The following is a 19,773-nucleotide window of genomic DNA, read 5'->3' on the forward strand; positions in this document are numbered from 1 at the left end:
ACAGACCAACATAAATTCTTACTTTAATTTCATCGTTAGTAAATCCAAACATAAGTATGAAACCTGGCGTACGCAAAGTTTTTGAGCGTACGCATGTTTATACATGAGGCCCATGGAGTTTTCGAATTGTGCCTGCCGAAGATAATGTAAGCGACTAAAAGTCATTATAAATGTGGAGTTTTAGGATACACAAAGGAACACTGATGTAGTCTCAAATGAATTCTTTGGACATTTTAAATTTTTCACAGAGATAACATTAGTACTGCTTTAAATCTGCTGCTATGATGAAGTTTCTATCAAAAAATGCAAATTAACTTTATGTGCAAAACTGGATTATCACATAAAAAAGTGCAAGTTAAGCTGCGTTTCAATTCAACGAGTCAAACAAACGAGTATTCAACAAAATGTCACTTCCTGATTAACTGGTGCCAAATATCAACAGTAAAAACGGAATTTGCTGTGGTAGGAGAAGCTGCGTGAATCTTTTCTTTAATAAATGACTTGTGCCTCAGAAGACTATCCTGACATGCAGTGATCACGCTGTGGGGTTTAAAGGCGTGCGACACAGGGTACAGACACTCTTGATTAAGGTAATTAATAGTATAATAACACTAATACTAAAATGGTTAAGGCATTTCAGAATGATTGAAATAACATTTCAGATGTTTTACAGTGTGCTCAGCCTACTGGTTTGTCCATTTACACACATTTTTATCATGACATGATCTCTTGTAATAAAACGTGAAAAATCACATGACCTTTTTAATGCGCATACTGGACTTTGCTGTGTAAAACTGTAGTTTATGCTCATCTTTTTTATCGAATAAAAAGTTTATCCTACTCAGTTATGCGCATGTTTTTATGTGCAATTTCAAAATTTATGCACATCTTGCCGTTTCCATCAACAGTTTTTTTTATGTGCATATTCAAAATGCGTACAAAAATAGGTGGATGGAAACATAGCCATAAAGATTTGTAACCCCACTCAATTTTAAAAAGAATGCTAGGAGCACAATCTCATTTGAATTTAAAGCAACAATCACCAAGCAATCTCATTTGAATTTAAAGCTACTGTCATCATAACGACACAATTGAGATGAAAGCCTAAAAGGAGCAATTTCAAAGAGTAATAAAAAATTATTTGTGAGGTAGTTTGAGCTGAAACTTCACACACACTTAGATTTACATCAGACACTTATTTTGCATCTTGTATAGAGGCATAATAGGTCCCCTAATATATGTGATCAACAGAGTTTACAGTTTAATGATTCATCAGTTCATTATTAGATAATCATAAAATTATCACTTACATGTGTAAATAATACTTAATTCATTATTTTTGTATATTAAATTGTGAGTTATATTTAATCTAATTATTTTTATACTTTATTTTCTAACTATTTATGCATTTCCGCAAATGATTTATGGTTTTTCATTATAGATTAGCAAAATTTTCAGATGCTGTTTCAGTCTGACACTCTACACAGTGTAACATATCGTAAGCAAAAGATTTGACTACAATACAGAATGGAAATAATGTCTCATTTGTAGATACAACAGCAACATTGGCATTTGGGACACATAATAGAAAGTTGGAAACCTGTGTTTGTGTGATTATGTTCTAAATTATAATGCTGACAGAAAGTTGTTTCATTACCCTAATCAACTCACCCCTCTTTTTTCCTCCCCACCCAACGAAACCACTATTCTCTCTGTATCCTTTTGCTATACTTTCTTTCTCTATCTTGTGTATTACCCAAATTACCTTCCTGCTCCTCTTTGCACATCCTCTCCTCTCTCCCAAACCCTCATTTTCTTTGGTTCTATGTCCTTCTCTTTTTCTCCTTTCCCCCAACTCTCTTTGTCTTAGGGTTCCATCATTAGCAGTCCACGGCCTCACCAGCGTTACCCAGTAGCCACTGTTCTCCCAGGATGCTATGGGACAGAAGACTACCGGCCTCACCGCCCCATCCTGAGCCCCGGAGTGGGGGTGGGGGGTGGGCCGGGGCAGCAACACACACCTGCAGTGACTGGCGCTGGGCCAGTCTCCAACAGCACAGAGAGAGGAACGACTGGAATGGGGACTGGGAACAACAGCAACAACACCGGTTCTTTCCTGGGCTCCCTGTTTGGGGGCAAGCGATCCAAAGCCCCGGGTCCTATTATCCCTCCGGGGCCACCTTACCCCGCCCCTGTGGCCCCGCCGACTACCGGAGGCCCACCGCCTCTGTCCCCGTCCTCGCTGTGCCCGACGGACGGTGGACCTTCCAAGATCCAGGCCCTGCACGCCCAGTACTGCCACACTACCAGCAACAGTGTCAGTGGACAGCCTCCGCCCCCGTACTACCACCACCATCGCTTCCATACACAGACCGTACCCTCAACTGGGCAGCAAGGCCTTCATACTCTTCAGCGGGTCACCTTGCCTCGTCGGCCGCTCCCCAACCCCTCCGTGCACTCCCCATACCAGCCGATCTCCCAGCATACTTTGCAGGGTCGCTACGGGAGCATGGGCAACATGGGCAACATGGGCTCCGGCCTCCCTCCCCCCTTTCTCCTCACTCCCCACTCTCCCCTCACCCGCAGTTTGCTCTGTTCCACACACAGCCTACACACTCGGCCAGAGGGGGCGGCATCAGCAAGCCCCCTCTCACGTTGTCACACTCGCAGCCCCACCCGCACGCACACTCCCACACCCACCCCGCCCATGTGCAAACACCGCACCCCACCTCCCACCCCGTGCACCAACCTCACTTCGTCTTCGCCAGCCCTCCGCCTCCGCCCTTCCCTGCTCCCACTCAGCCGCCTCCAGTCTCCGCGTCCGGCACTGTCCACCACGGGCCGCCGGCCGCCCAGTATCTGCCCCAGTATCCACCGTTGTCCTCCATTCCCCCTCCCCCCCTCCACTCCCCTTTACCCCCCCCTTCCTCCCCCCTTACCCCTCTTACGCCTCTCTCCCCTCTCCCCCCCCAGCACCAAGGCCCACCTTCCCAGGCCGGGGGTCAGCAAGGGCCCTCACCAGCTCAGACTGGAGCCGTACCTGGGGGGACGGGCACGGTCGAACGCGCCAAATCCAAACCTACCAACCGGATCAGCACGGTAGTGTGAGCCGGGGAAAGTCGCGAGGCTGGGGTTCGCTGAAGGGTCCTTTAGTGGTCGGAGGGGGCACATCCTCAAGGGTGGAGGAGCTAGGCAGGACCAAATCCGATAACAACGCCAGTGGGAAAAAGAAGCGCAGCCTGCTAAGACTCTGCTACTTTCACCTGCGCTTCCCGCAAGTGTGACCGAAAGGGATTCATTACTATAAACATAGTTGGTTGGAGGCTCTCAGGTAGATTAGTTTTGAGGGATATATATATTAGACAGCAAACATTTAAGACATGTTGCTTGTCACTAATTTGGCTGTCAAGCCAAAACCCTACTTAACTACTCCTTCAATGTCATATTCCGACAAGATCTATTAAAGCATGCAAAGACTTGTGGACATGCGTACAAAAAACTCTGATAGAAAACTGTCAACTTGTTCAACTGCATACAGCCATACAGATAAAGTGGTCGCATTTTGCTTTCGTCACATCACAGGCATTGGAAAAACTGTTTAAGTTGCTTCACCTGGGAAACTGTTTAGGAGTTGTGAAGACCAGAGAGTGAACAACAATGCCAGGAAATCAAAGCACAGTACATTCAATGATTTCATACATTCCAGTAATCAAAGCATTAGTCAATAGCATTCGCAAGATGCAATAATATTTTCACTGATGTCCACCTTCAAATAATTCATTACTCTTTTTGTGCACATCTATAAGGTGTTAATAGAGATATATCTACAAAGCAAATACCTTACACCTGGTTTGATTGAAGTATGTCAGTATTTGCCTGATCTCTTAAACTCTTAACACACTAGCCAGTTGTAAAAAATAAAGTGTACGTGGACGTCCTGTTTGTAATCAAACTATCATCAAGAAATATTAACCTGTGTATATAAAATGATATTACATTTTAACACAAATTAATATATCAGTAATATTATATTTCATCGATGAACTTAATATTCTTACCTACGATCGCGCCAATATTGTGTTTCAAAAAAAGAACATAAATCAAACGAAAAGCCATTTTTCATAATTCGATCTATGAGTTTTGTTATGTTGTTTTAAAAGTTAAATTCCATATTTTGTGCCTAAAATCTAAACATTTACTTGTGGCAGCATTATGTTAGTTACTTACCAGTTTGGTCCAATAGTAAATTTCTTTTTAATGAATATCCCAAAGGGCTTGAAAGAATTTTAAAAGATGTCTACTTGTAGAGTAAAAATCATTGCACCAATTGGTGACCATTATCATTTACGTCTAAATTCTTCAAACATTTGTAGTAAATCTCCAGGAAGGATATAAGGCCCAGAATGTGAAAATGGGATCCAATGCACTTTAACAAACGAATGTGTTTTCTGAACTAATACAACTAGGGCTAGTGACACACATATGAAGGAAAGAAACATTCCATGAAAGTTTGTTGCCTCTTTATTGTCATCAGTCTTCAGATCTGAAAGGTCGGTATTAGGGAGCTTCAATCGGGTCCTTGCATTAAAACTGCCAATCATACTTTACAATGTGTTTTTATTCAATTTTCTGCTGTTATATGAATGTTTGCTATGAATTTAAATGATTATATATCTTCTTCTTTTATGTTATGAAACTACAGATGTTATAAAATAGGATTCTTGTAAATAGGAAATGCTTTGACATTCGGCGGTGAAGTGTCAAGGACGTGTTTTATTGTCGTTGATCATTTTATGGACAAACGCACTTGTCTTTACAAGTGTCCTTAAATGTTGGAGACTTTTTATGGGTATTATTTAATATATTTTTTAACAGAAGTAGTGTAACAGTCATGATGTTTATGATTCAGCTTTGTGTGCAGCTGATTTTTTTTGTTTGGGCTCAATTTTGAAAGCGGCGCCATACTTTAATTTTTAATAATTGTTTCCCTCATTATGAATAATGAGGCGGAGGAGGGAACCAATATAATGAGTTATAACATTAATACAAACGTTTTAGTTGATCTATATGATAAATCAAGGGGATTTAGCCATAAGTAAGGCCTTAGTGTAAGTACTGCTTGACGTTTCTGTTTGTGTGGATGCCAAACGTGATCTCAAGTGCTGTTGTATATTTTTGGACTGGGCTTAACGCAGATGCTCAGTATTATTTGTCTTGATGTGATGCTAAGTTATTGTGTGTAAGATATTTATGCCCTAGTGATCAGCACTCCACGCAAATAATAGGACAGTATGTTGAATATTAATGGGGCTCCAGTTACAAACAAATTAATAGATTCTAATGTGAAATGAGACAGAATACATCAATGAGAAATTCACAAGTTTTTAATTGCGTTTATTTTATTTCATTAATGATTTCCGAAATCTTTTTTCATCAACCGTGTGTCTTCCCGCTGTGAATTTTATTGCATGAGTATGTCTGTATTTACTGAGCTCTGTAAAAAAGAAATTGTACATAGACTGTCATAGTAAGAGTTAATATTGACAGTGTAATAGGAAACGATGTCAAAGGAGTGTGATTGTGTGTGTGTGTGTATGTGAGTATGTTTGTGTGAATGTGTATGGGCAGGTGGCATTATGTGTAGATGATCGCATATTTATTTTGATCCAAGAAGATTAATTTTATCTGTAAACTTGTACAAGTGTGTATGTCAAAGCAGATCGAAGTGTAATTTTGAAAAAAGGTATATGAAGTCATCTTATTTGTGTACAGATTATATGAAATTTAACAAAATTCGGAGAGATGTGAATATTTATTGCCTAATATTATAAATAAATATATATAAAGTGTCTTGACACCACTTGTTGTTGTTGTTGTTGTTTATATTTGTATCATTTACTTTATAATTTTTTTTTTATTATTTGCCTTATATTCATTCATTCCTTTATTTTCTTTTCGGCTTAAGTGGCTTTATTAAGGGGTCTCCACAGCAGAATGAACCACCAGCTTACCCAGCATATGTTTTACACAGCGGATGCTCTTCCAGCCGCAACCCAACACTGGGAAACACCCAAATCAGGCCTTTATTTGTCACATACACTTTCGCATAGTGAAATTGAACCCCCCGACCCAAACACCCATACACACTCTTTCACACAAATACACTACAGCCAATATAGCTTAATCCAGTGGTTCTTAAACTTTTTTCATCAAGTACCACCTCAGAAAAAAATTGTCTCTCCAAGTACCACCAAAATGAGCAGTATTGAAATACAATAGTGTAGAAGGCCCAGTAAAGCAGCTACAAATCTGCACAGTTAAAACAAAACGTGGCAGATTACCTCAGAAATATAGGCTTTATGTCATATATGGCATATTATATACATCATTTTTGATACATTTTTAAATGTGTGTAGCATGTACATGACATACTTCATTCCTTCGGGTACCACTAGAAGGAAGCCTGCGTACCACTAGTGGTACACGTACCACATTTTGAGAACCACTGGCTTAATCAATTCACCTAGTGCATGTCTTTGGACTATGGGGAAATTTGTTGAGCACTCATCAGATATGCAATAACAGGTTGAATCCCCATTCAGTTGTATATTTTTCCATAAAATTAAAGTGAATGGAGACTGAAAGGGGAGCAAGATGAGGTGAGTAATCGGATGAGTTATATATTCACTATATGACCAACAAATTATGTCACAAAAGTCTTTTTAGAACTAGCCTTGTCAATATTATCACATCAATCTATGGGACATTCTACCACAAATGTACATTTTTACTAATAAAAATTGTGACAGAGCCTGACGTTTAAGCTTGTCACCCTCAAAAGATTATACATAATCAAGCATAAAATCATACAATTCAATGACTGAATGCATTCTTGATCACTGTCAGCTTCTCCTCAAATGATGTCACTTCCTTTGAGTCCTTAAAGGTGTATTGTACGCATTTTATGTTATGTAAATGTAATTTTAAAGCAAATGTTAACTTAAACTTGATATTTCTGAAGTATTTTTTTCTAAATAACAGTTTTTAGCATAACAAAACTATTAAAGCTGTAGATTCAACTGGGCTGAGGACAAGCAATCACAGGGTTTGTACATTTGTAAAGTGTTTTTAATAAATAAAAATTAATAAATCTAAAAACCAAATAGATGGCTTGTTCCTTTACCGAACAACTATCTCCAAATCTTACCATAACATATAAGATCTTTTGTATATGTAAATAATAAAAACTATAAGGGACATTCTACCAGAAACGTACATTATCTGTCCCTGAAATAAAAAACATAAATACAGTGAATAAAATGTATTTCATCCCAAAAATTTCTAAAATGGACTGATGGTTGAAGTTGTTCTGTTAAGGAACATGTCGTTTATTTGGTTCTCAGATGTATTCACGTTTTATTAAAACACTTTACAAATGTACAAACCGTGTGTTTGTACTTGTCCTCAGCTCAATTGAATCTACAGCTTTAATAGTTTTGCTATGCTAAAAACTGTTATTTAGAAAAAAAAATACTTCAGAAATAGCAAGTTTAAGTTGTTATCGTTCACATCAATTGATTAAAAACAGGAAGTTATAAATAAATTCTACAAATATATATAATACAAATAAATTTACAATTGTCCCTATGTTTCTGTCCGTCACATTTGCATTAAATTTAACATAAAATGTGTGCAATACACCTTTAAGGCTTTGACTCGGAAGTGACATCATTTGAAGGATGCGTTCAATGACACAATTTATTGATATATCATTAATTTGTATGTTTTAAATTAAATACATCTTATTCACTGTACTTATGTTTTTATTTCAGGGACAGATAATGTACGCTTCTGGTATTATGTCACATGTTTTTTCTATAAAATTAAACTGAATGTAGACTGAAAGTAAAACAATGAAGTGAGTAATTGGATGATTTTATATATTTACTATGACCAAACAATTACGTAACAAAGCTATTTAAGCTGTAGGTTCAATTGTTGAGGACAAGGACAATGACTGGGTTTGTACATTTGTAAAGTCTTTTTAATCATATATATATATATATATATATATATATATATATATATATATATATATATATATATATATATATATATATATATATATATATATATATATATATATATATATATATATATATAATAAATCTGAGAACCAAATGAATGACATATTCCTTTACAGAACAACTCACAGAAATCAACCATCAGTTCATTTTAGGAATTTTTGGTAATTGTTGTTTTTACTATTTACATATACAAAAGACCTTACGTTATGACATGAAAATAATATAAGAAACTATATGACTCCAAATATAAAATTATTTTAAAAGCAAATGAAGGTTTGAAGTGTTTGTGCTTTAAAACGTACACTGAAAATATGCAAAAACCCATTGACAAAACACAAATATTCAATAAATAATCCAAATACAAGCGTGACAGGCTTTAATACAATATCAAACAAAGACAGAATTTATAGGCTTATATATTTATAATGTTAAGTTATTTGTGAGGAATTCTATGCAAATGTCAACCTTGTTATGAAAAATGTTTATTTTTACCAAAATTTCACATCTGTCACATCCATAACAAAGCTTTTTCCTCATAAATACAAAATAAAATAAAATCCATATATATATATTTTTTTTTTATGATCTGACTCTAATCCTTTTGATTAGCATTGTTGCTACCTTTTTTGGTCACATATCAATAACACATGTTTACCTCATTTAATATATAAAAAAATTCACATATTGATTTTTGATCCCATAATTCTGTGGTGACTTGTTCTGGAAAACAGATCTTTCAATATAAGGTTAACAGTGCTTTTATTTTTTGAGTTTTTACTGCAAATATAGGGTTTCTGCATGTTTACCCAATTTAAATTTAAGACTTTTAAAAACATTTTTAAGACCATTATGAATGAAATTTTAGACTCATTTAGCCTCACAAGGGCTAAACATAAGGAATTTTTCAAAAACCGACCTGTAAATTGATTGATGTAATGCTGTTTAAATTTCTCTGGAAGAATAAAACGCACTATGTTAGAAAATCAGTTATTTTAAATTCCTATAATAAGGGCGGCTTAAACTTCATAGATTTTGATTCACTTAACAATACCTTAAAAATAAATTGGCTTAAACGCTTTCTCCACAATCAATCTTCTATTTGGAAAGGAATTTTTCTCAATTAGGAGGCATTGACTTTTTATTAATGTGTAATTTCTCAATTAACAAACTTCCTATCAAACTTTCCAATTTTCATCAGCAAATGCTTCAGGCTTGGAAACTTATTTAAAAGCACAATTTCTCGCCACACAAGTTTTCAATTTGGAACAATTGTAATATTTTACAAAAAAGGAAATCTATATTCTTTAATAATTGGTTCAGTAACAGGGTGATATTAGTAAAACAGTTATTTGACAGTAATTGTAATTAATTTACTTACTCTGTTTTTACTGCAAGATATACTCTTGCCATATCTAAAAAAGAATTTAATATCGATTGTAAGGCCATCTCCTCTGAAATCTGTATGCTTTTTAGAAATAATAATAATAATAATTCATTGATTTCTGCTTGTTCCCTTAGTCCTGATTCTACTGTAGTTGGTTCGATTTGTTTCTCACTAAAAAATCCAATCATAAAATCAGATCTTTATTTTTGGACCTTATCATCTCAAATCCTATTTCTTATTGGAACAACCTCTTTGATGATATTAAATGTTCGTATGTCTGGTTGCTCCCCCAGAATTTTTTTTTTTAACAAATAAAATTAAAGAAATATCCTTTAAAATTATTCACAGGTTTTATCCCGTTAAACAATTTTTTACAAAAATTCAAAAATGACATAGACATCTCTTGCTCTTTTTGTGAAACCTCTTCTGAATCTGTTGCTCACTTGTTTTGGGAGTGTCCCACTGTTAAATCTTTTTGGTCTGATGTAAACTCTTTAGTTGTCCAAAAGGTTTGTGTTGATTTTTCTTTAAGCTATCGACATGTTATTTTGGTGCTTTACATTAAAGGAAAATAATTCCTTAATTCAACTTTTTGCGTAAACTTCATTTTATTTATTGGAAAGTTTTTTATACACAAATGCAAATATACTCATTGTAAGCCTAATTTTTTATTTTTTAAATGAGAACTAGCTCTTTATTTAAATACCATCACAGACTCTAAGAAAGCTATTAAAACTTCTAAAATATGTGCTTTATTTAATATTCTGCAATAATTTGTTTTATCTTTGTCATGTGCCCTTAATTAATTATTTTTTTTCTTCTCTCTCTCTCATTCTTTTTATTTTGTTTTACATATATTATATCTGTTCTAAATTTGTTACATTCCACTTTTTTTCAATAATTAACATTTCTATTGATTGTACCATTTTCAGTTTTGTATCTGTATTTGTTGTAATGTAATGTTATTCTAAAAAAAAAAGGAATTTTTCAAATGGCCTAAATGGAAAAGATTAGTTTATTTGCCCTATCAAAATAAATAAATAAACAAATAAATAAATAAATAAATAAATAAATAAATATATATATATATATATATATATATATATATATATATATATATATATATATATATATATATATATATATATATATATAATATATATATATATATATATATATATATATATATATATATATATATATATATATACATATATATACTTTAAATACATTTAATAATACAACCATACATTGTTAATAAAAATATTTATTTTACTAAATACCAAATTTACTACATTTATTATTTTATTAAATAGTGTGCAAAACAAGATCTACTTATATCTATACACTTTTTTTCCAACATAAATTTTCTTTAAAATAAAAAACATGAACTAATGTTTTAAAATTTATACAAACTATAATAAACTAAATATATGCACAACAATCTGTCCAAGCTGGTGTCCTCAGCCGTAAATACACAAAGCACTTTTCAACAAATGTTATTGTAAGGAAAACAATAACCCATTATGGTAACTAGAGGTAAAAATGACCTTTTTGAATAATAAGTTTAAAGTTTCATTGAGTTGGATTGTTGGTGATTGTATGGGCTTTGGACAGGTTAGCAATGAACAAAGGGAAATTAAGACCTCTTTAAAATTGATTTAAGATCTACAACACCATATTTCAGTAAATGTAAGACTTTTTAAGACCTAAAAATTGGATTTTGAGATTTAAGACATTTTAGGACTTTTTAAGACCCTGTGGGAAATATAACATTCATAATACTGGAAATGCTCTTGTGCAAAACCCATCACTGACATACGTTTAGCCTAGCTCCTAAAGTTGCTGTTTTTATAGGAAGGAAAAACAGAATAAACAGTAGTCTAAACACCTTTTTAAAGCAGATCCGAAGTGAGTATGATTAAAAACGACAGACCTGACTGCCTTTATAAGTGGTGAGCTGTTTTGATGTTGTGCCACTAGTTGTCGCTACCCATTTTGTTTTTCTCATATATCAGTTGACCTCTTCTGCGCAAATTTTACTCACTGGAACTACTTCTTTAAGAAAGAGGTGAAATATCACTCCGCGTCACGTCCGCTCTTTTACCTGCATCACTTGTACAACTATTTACAATTCGACATTACACGATATGCAGACCACGTTTAAAACACGTAAGAAATAATCATCCATTAACTGTTACACACAGAATGATATTCAACCCTACTCTTTATTAAATCTGATAAGTTCAAGGAACTAGTTTACATGTTACTCGAGAGGCGTGGAGGGATGAGACAGTGCTCGCATCCAGTCAAGTACGTGTTTTCCCAACTGAGATCAATGGATCTTGAGAGAGTTGTGCTTAGGTTGTGATGAAACCAAGATGGCGTGTAGTTCAGACAGGATGAACGGTGGATAGGTGACGGGGAAGGAAACACTGGAAAACAACGCGTATTTTGTGCTCGCGCACGAAAACGGTTATTATATAGAAAACGTCAACTTACACGGGACGTTCAGGAGTCTGTAAAAAGAAGATCTCCGCGAACATCATCCCTCTAAGCGACCGAGAGAGTGTGTATGTGAGTGAGTGAGTGAGTAAATGTGTGTGTGCGCGCTGGGATGGGCTGATCGAGGAGGCCGCAGAGCCACTGCCACCCAGAGACTGACCCTCTACCGAACAATAGACCCCGTGATCATCATCATACAAGATCCAGAAAGACACAAATAATAAAAAACACCGGCTCAGGTGTCACCGAAGAATAAGAAGAACTCAGATCAAGTGAAAAAAATGTAAGAGTGTGGTGCTCAAATTCAACCAACTCTGGTGGCAGAATTTATGCTGATTTAGCGCTAACGTTAGTGTTTATTTTTAGTCTCGTATATTGGATCAGATGGGCCATTTAAATGTCACACATCATTTACCTGCGACTCGAGACGACTATACTTTCTTCAGCCCGGTGTCTGTTTTCCCGACTCGGGCATTCGGTGGGATTTAAGTCCTTATGTTTGCTCCTATTAACCCTACTGGATTTAAAATCTGTCTTATTTAAGTCTTCAGACTCTCGGATATTTCGACGTTTGTTATACTTTTACGTCAAATCAGCCATTTGTTGGATTTGGCGTGGGTTTGCTGTAACACGGGTGGTGAGGCTTTATTGTTTTGATCATTAGCTGGACAGCTAACTTGCTAGTTTTATAGAAACGCGTTCCTAGCATATCCCAAGAACAAGTAATTTTCAACAACAATGATTAAAGGAGCCAGTTTCACTACATTGTGCGGTTTGCTTGCTATTCTGATGAAAATTATGTGATTTTCCTCGAATCCCACCCGAGCTAAGGCCGGTTAACATTAGTAAGCTAAAGCTAAGGGAAATGGGGATTATGATTGTCTCATGCCTTGGTGATGTGTATCTCAGAAAGCAGTTTTAGCCACCATATGCGCCTTATTCATTGGTTTTAGATAATTAAAATTGTCTAGGTTGACAGCGTACTAGAGTCTGAGAGAAACGACCATCGTTTTTAACTATTCTGTCAAACCATTGTCAAGAACAAAATATAATCGAATAGCTCAATTTAAGATAATCTGATCCATATATCATTTGAGGGAGACAAGTGAATACTACTAGGTTATGACTGTTTATACACATAGGATATTTTCATAAGTCTCGTCTATCTGATTAAAGGTTAATGTAGTGGTTTAGCTTAGAAAATGAAGTGTGAACCGTTTTACGTCACGTGATCATTTTGTGCTCTAATTCACAACATGGAAGATGACAGTATGGACTTTTAGTGTAGGTTTTGTTAAGTGTCGTATAGTCTTATAGATATAAGCCATGTTTTACTTTTATAATGTGCACGTTTGATGAACCAAATTGCTCTGGAGGTTTATTTGTTTTTCAGAATCCAGACAAGGCCTAAATGTTTCACTCCCTCCCCCATACTGTCTGTTCTCAGACTCAAAGGAAGGCTGTGTCAAAAGCAGGGGATTTTTTTGTAGTTAAAGGGAATGATGTTTCATTATAATTAAAGTGGAATATTGTTCTTTTCTAAGTGCAGTTTTGAGAAATGAGTTTCAGTTCTCTTTGTATCAAAGTGACTTTTTATTGTCCTCAAAAGTTTTAGATAATTTAAATGGATTCTTCATTAAGACTTACGTCAGGCATGGGGCGGTATAAGTTTCTGACGGTATGATAAACTTGGATAAAAGTATCACAGTGTCACAATATTGTTAACTGCTGTAAATATATATTTACATGTCTTAGTAAAAAAAATTCTTCCATTTAACACAATGTTACTTTTTGGGAAAGATAATATTTTGGAACAGTCAACATGTCAGGCTACATAATTAAAATAAACCATTGACTTCTACTTATCTTCATTAGCTTCAAAAACACAGATTTCCTTACAACATATTAAAACACTTTAAAAGCCCTCTACATACATCTTGTAAATGGTTTAACAAAACATTTTTGCAGTTTTAATACCTTGACCTTTCCAAACCGCTGTAAATCCTGAAACCGGTTATCATCCCATGTCTAATCAAGACATGTTTCACTGGGTTTTAGTACTTTATTTTGAAGAAGATGATTTATTTGTACTCCATTAATCTAGCACTAGTGTACATATGGTCAGTTTTTTTGTATCTTGTATGATTGTTTTTTAATCAAGGTAATCTTTAAAATCCAACTCGATTTATGCCAGCTTTTTTTAATTCAATTAATAAAATTAATCTTGTGCAAGTTCATTTGACTCTTGTTGTATGAAGAAAGCCAGCAGGTATGTTTTTCTTATCGTTTTGTAGGTTAAAAATGGTTTTAACTTCAGTTTTTCTTTTTTTTCAGAACGATGGATGTAGGGGAGGAGTTTGTTCCACCACCTGAATGTCCAGTATTTGAACCATCATGGGAGGAGTTTGCAGATCCATTGGGATATATTGCCAAAATCCGTCCAATAGCAGAAAAGTCTGGAATATGCAAGATTCGTCCACCACCCGTAATTATCTTATGGCTTTTTAATTTGACTGGACTTTTTTGTAGATTTCTGTATAGTTCTATAAATTCTTTTACAATTTACCCACCATCATGTTATCTGGTTTTTAAGTCTGACATCATCTGATGCAGATTCCGGGTCCCAACCACTCTGTCAAACTAAATGAAGTGGCTGGTACTAATGAACGTTTACAGAGCTCTGTACTTACACTTTTGAAAATCGTGATCATACATATTAGGATGCTTATTTAATAATGAAACTATCAGATGGCCAGAAAGGGATTACGTTTTTTGTAAATAGGGTATATGCAGAGCTAGTGTTTCTTCCCATACTGATAAACTTCCGGTGAACGGTTAATGTGACTTTTTCCATTTTATACGGTTCCTTTTACAGCATCAACATTGTAATGCAATTACAATATAATCAGTTGAATAGACTTTGGCATTTATTTGATTGCTCAATCATAAAACAAGACATAAATCCGTTTACACGCACGCGCCCGTCAGGATTAGCAGTTTAGCGCATAAGCTCCATTGAATATACTAGGGTAAAATAAATGTTCATATTTTAAAGACATGGTGGGTAAAAATGTATTTTAATGTAGTGCTTCTTGTACAATTTGAGACCCACTTTAAATCAGATATCCCTCAGCCAGTGAAGATCACTGATTTTTAAAGAAAACAGAGCTTGCCGATTTTGTAACGGTATACAGTTCATCGGAAGTCCATCCACATACTTCTGCTGTCCGCATATACCCTATTGGCAGGGCCAGGCGGAATCTGCGGACGTTTTTGGCTATTTCTGCTGAGAATTTTGGTTAAAAATCTGCGGATATCTGCGGAATGATTTTGGAAGTATCATAGCTAAAACCTTTATATATGAAATAAAAAGCAATACCTTTTTAACTTTTATTTAATGTTTAAAATGCAAATCCAATTAGTTTCACTTTATTAGTAAACAAAGCAAGTCTCTCATATAATACAATTTAATTATTGTTGATTTTAAATGCAATAAATCTGTAATAAATCATATAATACAGGGCTCGAAATTAAGCTTTTTGCTTGGCACCGGTACCGGTGCGTCTTACTTTAAAAATTTAGACGCATCAGCCAAATAATATATATACATGCAAGCGTGAGGAAAATATGTCTTAACGAAATCCCGTTATCACAAGAAAATACATTTCTGTAACATAACTGAGTGAGCAAAAGCTATATGGAGCGCTCACCAGCCTTGCACGCACTACTTGACATGAATGAATCTGTTAACCATATAACTGTGCTGTTCTCACGGATGGTGTCTGATATTGCACTGATGTTTATGTATATACTGTACCTTATTATATGCATATGTCATGTTAATAGCCATACCTGTCTTCATGAGTAGCGATTAGTTTTCTCGGCGCAATTCCGTTTGCGATGGTGTACGTGGTGTTACATTTTACATATAGCAGACACTTGCATAGCGGACAGCATCTAGCGATTATATAAAGGATTAAACAGAACCTCTCGTGCTAAATGTGGCAAACAGTTACCTGAAAATTCCATCCCACAGACTTATCATAGCGTACTTGAAGCCAACGGAAGTCTTTTATTCACTCTTCGAAAAGTGTAGATGGTGGATTAACATTCAGCACATGATCACTAGTAAGATGTGTCATTATTTGTAACTTTAGATGCGCGCTTTACAGTTTTGCGCGGTAGTAGCTCTCCCTGTCATCCCGAGCCAGAAGGTATTGACTAAGGGGTTGACAGCTGATATTTCAGTGCTAGAGCAGTGGTGGGGAAATAAGAAGAGCGCGAAGGCGGGGCAAGCATTACAGACTTGGCTTTGTTTGCTGCAGCAAGTTGACATGACAACTGTTTGAAACCATTCCTGAGCACTGCGTTTCGCATTTCAAGAGCAAAGATGCATTCTGCGTGAATGTCTCCCAAATCCGCGCATGTGCTGAACATTTTGCAGTAAAAACTGGTCGCGCACAACAATTTTATGCACTCGCAAAAATGCTCCCAAATATATTTTAAGGTTGCATAGATAAAATTTCGGGCGCTTATGCGACCAAAATGGTCGCAATTTCAAGCCCTGTGATATCTCTACTGAAAGATAGAAAATATGACTGTACAAACTGCATTGTACATAAATCTGATGTACATTTTCATGTTAGTCAATAAAATTACTTTAATTGATTAAAAAAACTGAATAAATACAGATTTACACACACTTAAGGCTGATTTATACTTCTACGGCGCTGACGCATAGCCCTTCGCCGTGGCCATCGCCGTCGCTGACGTGCACCTCTCAAAAAATTTAACTACACGTCGCAACGACGCGTAGCGTAAGCTCTGTGATTGGTCGGCTTGGTAGCGCTGACGAGTCTGGGCGGGACCGAGAGCCGCGCGAATGGCACGACGCCGCGCGAGCGATTGTTTACAAGTGTGGAGTATCGTGAAGGAGCTCCGGATGGAAAGTTTTGTTTTGTGTTTACCTCATAGTTAAAGTTGTTGCACGTCCGCCGGTTCCTGCCTCAAAATGAGCGAGTTTGAGCCACTTGTACATCCCGGAAGTGTTCAGGAAATGGAAAAAAATAGCGAAGAAACTTGACACAGAGGAACATTTACACCTCACTGCCAACTAGCGTTTCGGAAGTGTTAATGCAGACTGACAGAGACAGCGCGCAGAAGTATAAATGCACAGCCACGCGCGATGCCTGCGCCGTGGGTTACGCCGGTCACCTGACGCAGAAGTATAAATCAGGCTTTACTCAAGTAAATAAACAGAATTATTGATGGACTAAAAATCTGCGGAATTCTGCGCACGCAGATTCCGTGTGGGCCTACCTACGGGTGAAATATTGATGTCTATGATGCAGCTAGTTCAGAGACTGTAGTATACGCCATGAATTTGTAAGTGATTCACTTTAATATGACTAAAAGGTGTTCATAAACAACTGTTTTCTCAGTTCAGTTGAGTAGCAGCTTGGATCCAAAACAGTTTTCCATCTGTCATGACTCAACAAGTGGATTTCAAACCTGCATGACTGATTCACTGTGGAGCACAAAAGAACACATTAAAATAAGGTTTTAGAACAGTTGACTGTTCAGGGCTCAAAATTAACCTTTTTGCTTGGTAGTATGGCGCTCCTAACTTAAAAATTATTGATTAAATTAGTTTAATTATAGTGAATGCAAGCCATTTCCGATGTGTACGCGATGTTACATTTTACATATAGCTGCCAGCCACTTGCGCGGCTGACAGCATTCTGACAATTAAATGAAGGATTAAACAGAACCTTTGACACTTAAATTGTGTAGATGTGGTGCTGTTACCTGCAAACTACACAGGCTTTATGGCGAGTCATTTTCGTAGTGAACTTTTACCCAAGGGAAGTCTTTTATCCACTCTTCGAAAAGTGTAAATGGTGGATTACGTTCACCACATTATCACTAATCATATGTGCCATTATTTGTTACTTTAGGAGGTTTCTAAAACAAAATCTGTCTGTGTTGTTTTAATTTTCTCATCTTCTGCGCTTTACACTTTTGTGGCTATAGCTCCCTGTCATTGACTTAGTGATTGACAGCTGATATTAACCAATCCATTCACATTCAGTTCTCGAGCAGTTGGCCAATAAGAAGAGCTTGAACGCAGGGCAAGCATTGCAGGCTTTGTTTACTGCAGCAAGTTGACTCGACAACTGTTAAAAATTATCCCTGATTTCTGCGCTTTGCATTTCAGGTGCAAAGAAGATGCATTCTGCATGATTTTTTTAAAATGATTTATAGTGAAACCTGTTTGCACGGCAAAAACTGTATGCACTCGCACAAATGCTCCAAAATAAATTTTGAGGTCACATAGATTAAATTTTAGGCATGTATGCGACCAAAACAGTTGCAATTTTGAGCCCTGTTGTATGTGATGACTTAAGATTCATTCACCCTAAGGGGGTGATTACACAGATTGTGCTTTTTGCAATGAGCGACACCTTTTCTAAATGGTTTTCTAATGCTACGTTCACACCAGACACGGATGAAGCATCAAGCGCAAATGATTTACATGTTAAGTCAATGCAAAGACACAAATAGACATCCAGCGGCGTCATACACGCGAATGATTCTCGAGTTGGAAAACCTAGAAAAATTCAACGGGTATTTGCGCCGCGTTAACTAATCAGGAGCTTTCTATTGTAGGGGTGTGATTATAAGGTAGCACCTGTTGTTGGTGTCCCGAGTGGAATTGCTCTTGCGGACACCGGACAACAGTTCATCAAACTGGGCTCGGCTTGGTGTGATGCACCACTGAAAGCTTCCATCATCCTGATATAGTTTCTGGAGGAGTTGATGAACTAACAGAGCTGAGTGCACCTCAAGGATCTAGTGCACTCCGAACAAATATACGCTGTTTTTCAGTCTTTCTAAAGCACATAAAGCACAGCTAATATCTCAATAAAATCCATGTTAGCCATTTAGCAACAAAGCTAGTGACCGGGCAGACAGGAGCCTTGCCCTTGACGTAAATCCGCATCTATTGTGAAGTAAATTTGACGCACGAATGAAACAAGTAAACTCAAAATTGTCACGTGTCTATTTACGTATTTAATAGCGTGATTGATTTTGTGCATTCCACAGAAAAGTAGAGGCAGGGTTTCTGTGGAGGTGAAAGCAGCGTTTAGAATGTCAAAACATGCTATAAACTATAGAGACATTTAAAGAGTGAGAGACTAGGGCTGCACGGTTTACCGGTACTTCGGTAGCACTTGCTATACTATGACTCCAAAATATTGGCGGTGCCACTGTAGTTTGTAAACAGTAGCATTTTCATTAACGGTACTACTACATGTTGTATGCGGAAAAGACACAAAAATGCTCAAACTCTTGTGTCAACAAATAATCAGTAGACCACTTTATTTTACTTTTATTTTAACTGTGTGTATGGCGTGATCAATTATTTGATAATTTTATTATTGCAATTACAACAAAAGAGTCACAGTATATACAAAAAAGCAGAGAAAGTCTGTACAACAATATTTTCCTTTATTTTCAATTCTGAATAGAGTTTAAGTAATATGACATAAAAATAGTAATTCTGACAATTTACTACATTTCCTAGATTTGAGTTATGAATTAATGCAGTACTGCGATACTACTAGGTATTGTAATATTTCAGGTGATATAGTATCGTGGCCTGTATTGATGGTATCGTGACAACCCTAGGAGAGACTAGTGGTCACGGTTTCAATTTATCCAGAGTTGTATGACATCACAAAATGATTCAGTGATTGTCTAGCGCAGCACACTCATTTTCTTCTTGTCAACAAA

At 36.2% G+C, this 19,773-nt stretch overlaps 2 protein-coding genes and 1 long non-coding RNA gene across 11 annotated transcripts in view; 2 read left to right on the forward strand and 1 right to left on the reverse strand.

Moving 5' to 3' along the window:
* iqsec2b (IQ motif and Sec7 domain ArfGEF 2b) overlaps positions 1-5,860 on the forward strand; it is a 179,418-nt gene extending 173,558 nt beyond the window's left edge. Inside the window, 3 exon segments of the mRNA XM_087265109.1 lie at positions 1,871-2,549; positions 2,552-2,893; positions 2,896-5,860. Of these exon segments, the coding sequence (XP_087121235.1) occupies positions 1,871-2,549; positions 2,552-2,893; positions 2,896-3,284 (1,410 nt within the window). The 3' untranslated portion in view covers positions 3,285-5,860.
* Positions 1-11,554, reverse strand: part of LOC141375883 (uncharacterized) — a 270,920-nt gene extending 259,366 nt beyond the window's left edge. For 3 of the 4 annotated variants that reach the window (XR_015498272.1, XR_015498270.1, XR_015498271.1), the window contains exon 1: positions 11,408-11,554. This is a non-coding gene — a long non-coding RNA (uncharacterized LOC141375883). The remainder of the gene's footprint in view (positions 1-11,407) is intronic. The other variant, XR_015498280.1, reaches the window with a different exon arrangement.
* A 254-nt stretch (positions 11,555-11,808) lies between these two features.
* Positions 11,809-19,773, forward strand: part of kdm5c (lysine demethylase 5C) — a 43,070-nt gene continuing 35,105 nt past the window's right edge. For 2 of the 6 annotated variants that reach the window (XM_087263344.1, XM_087263347.1), the window contains exons 1-2: positions 11,809-12,613; positions 14,311-14,461. In XM_087263344.1, coding sequence (XP_087119470.1) covers positions 14,315-14,461 — 147 coding nt within the window. In that variant the 5' untranslated portion in view covers positions 11,809-12,613; positions 14,311-14,314. 6 annotated transcript variants of the gene reach the window in all.

This window comes from Danio rerio, chromosome 8 (genome assembly GCF_052040795.2).
Source record: "Danio rerio strain M-AB ecotype USA chromosome 8, GRCz13ab, whole genome shotgun sequence".
Lineage (NCBI taxonomy): Eukaryota > Metazoa > Chordata > Actinopteri > Cypriniformes > Danionidae > Danio > Danio rerio.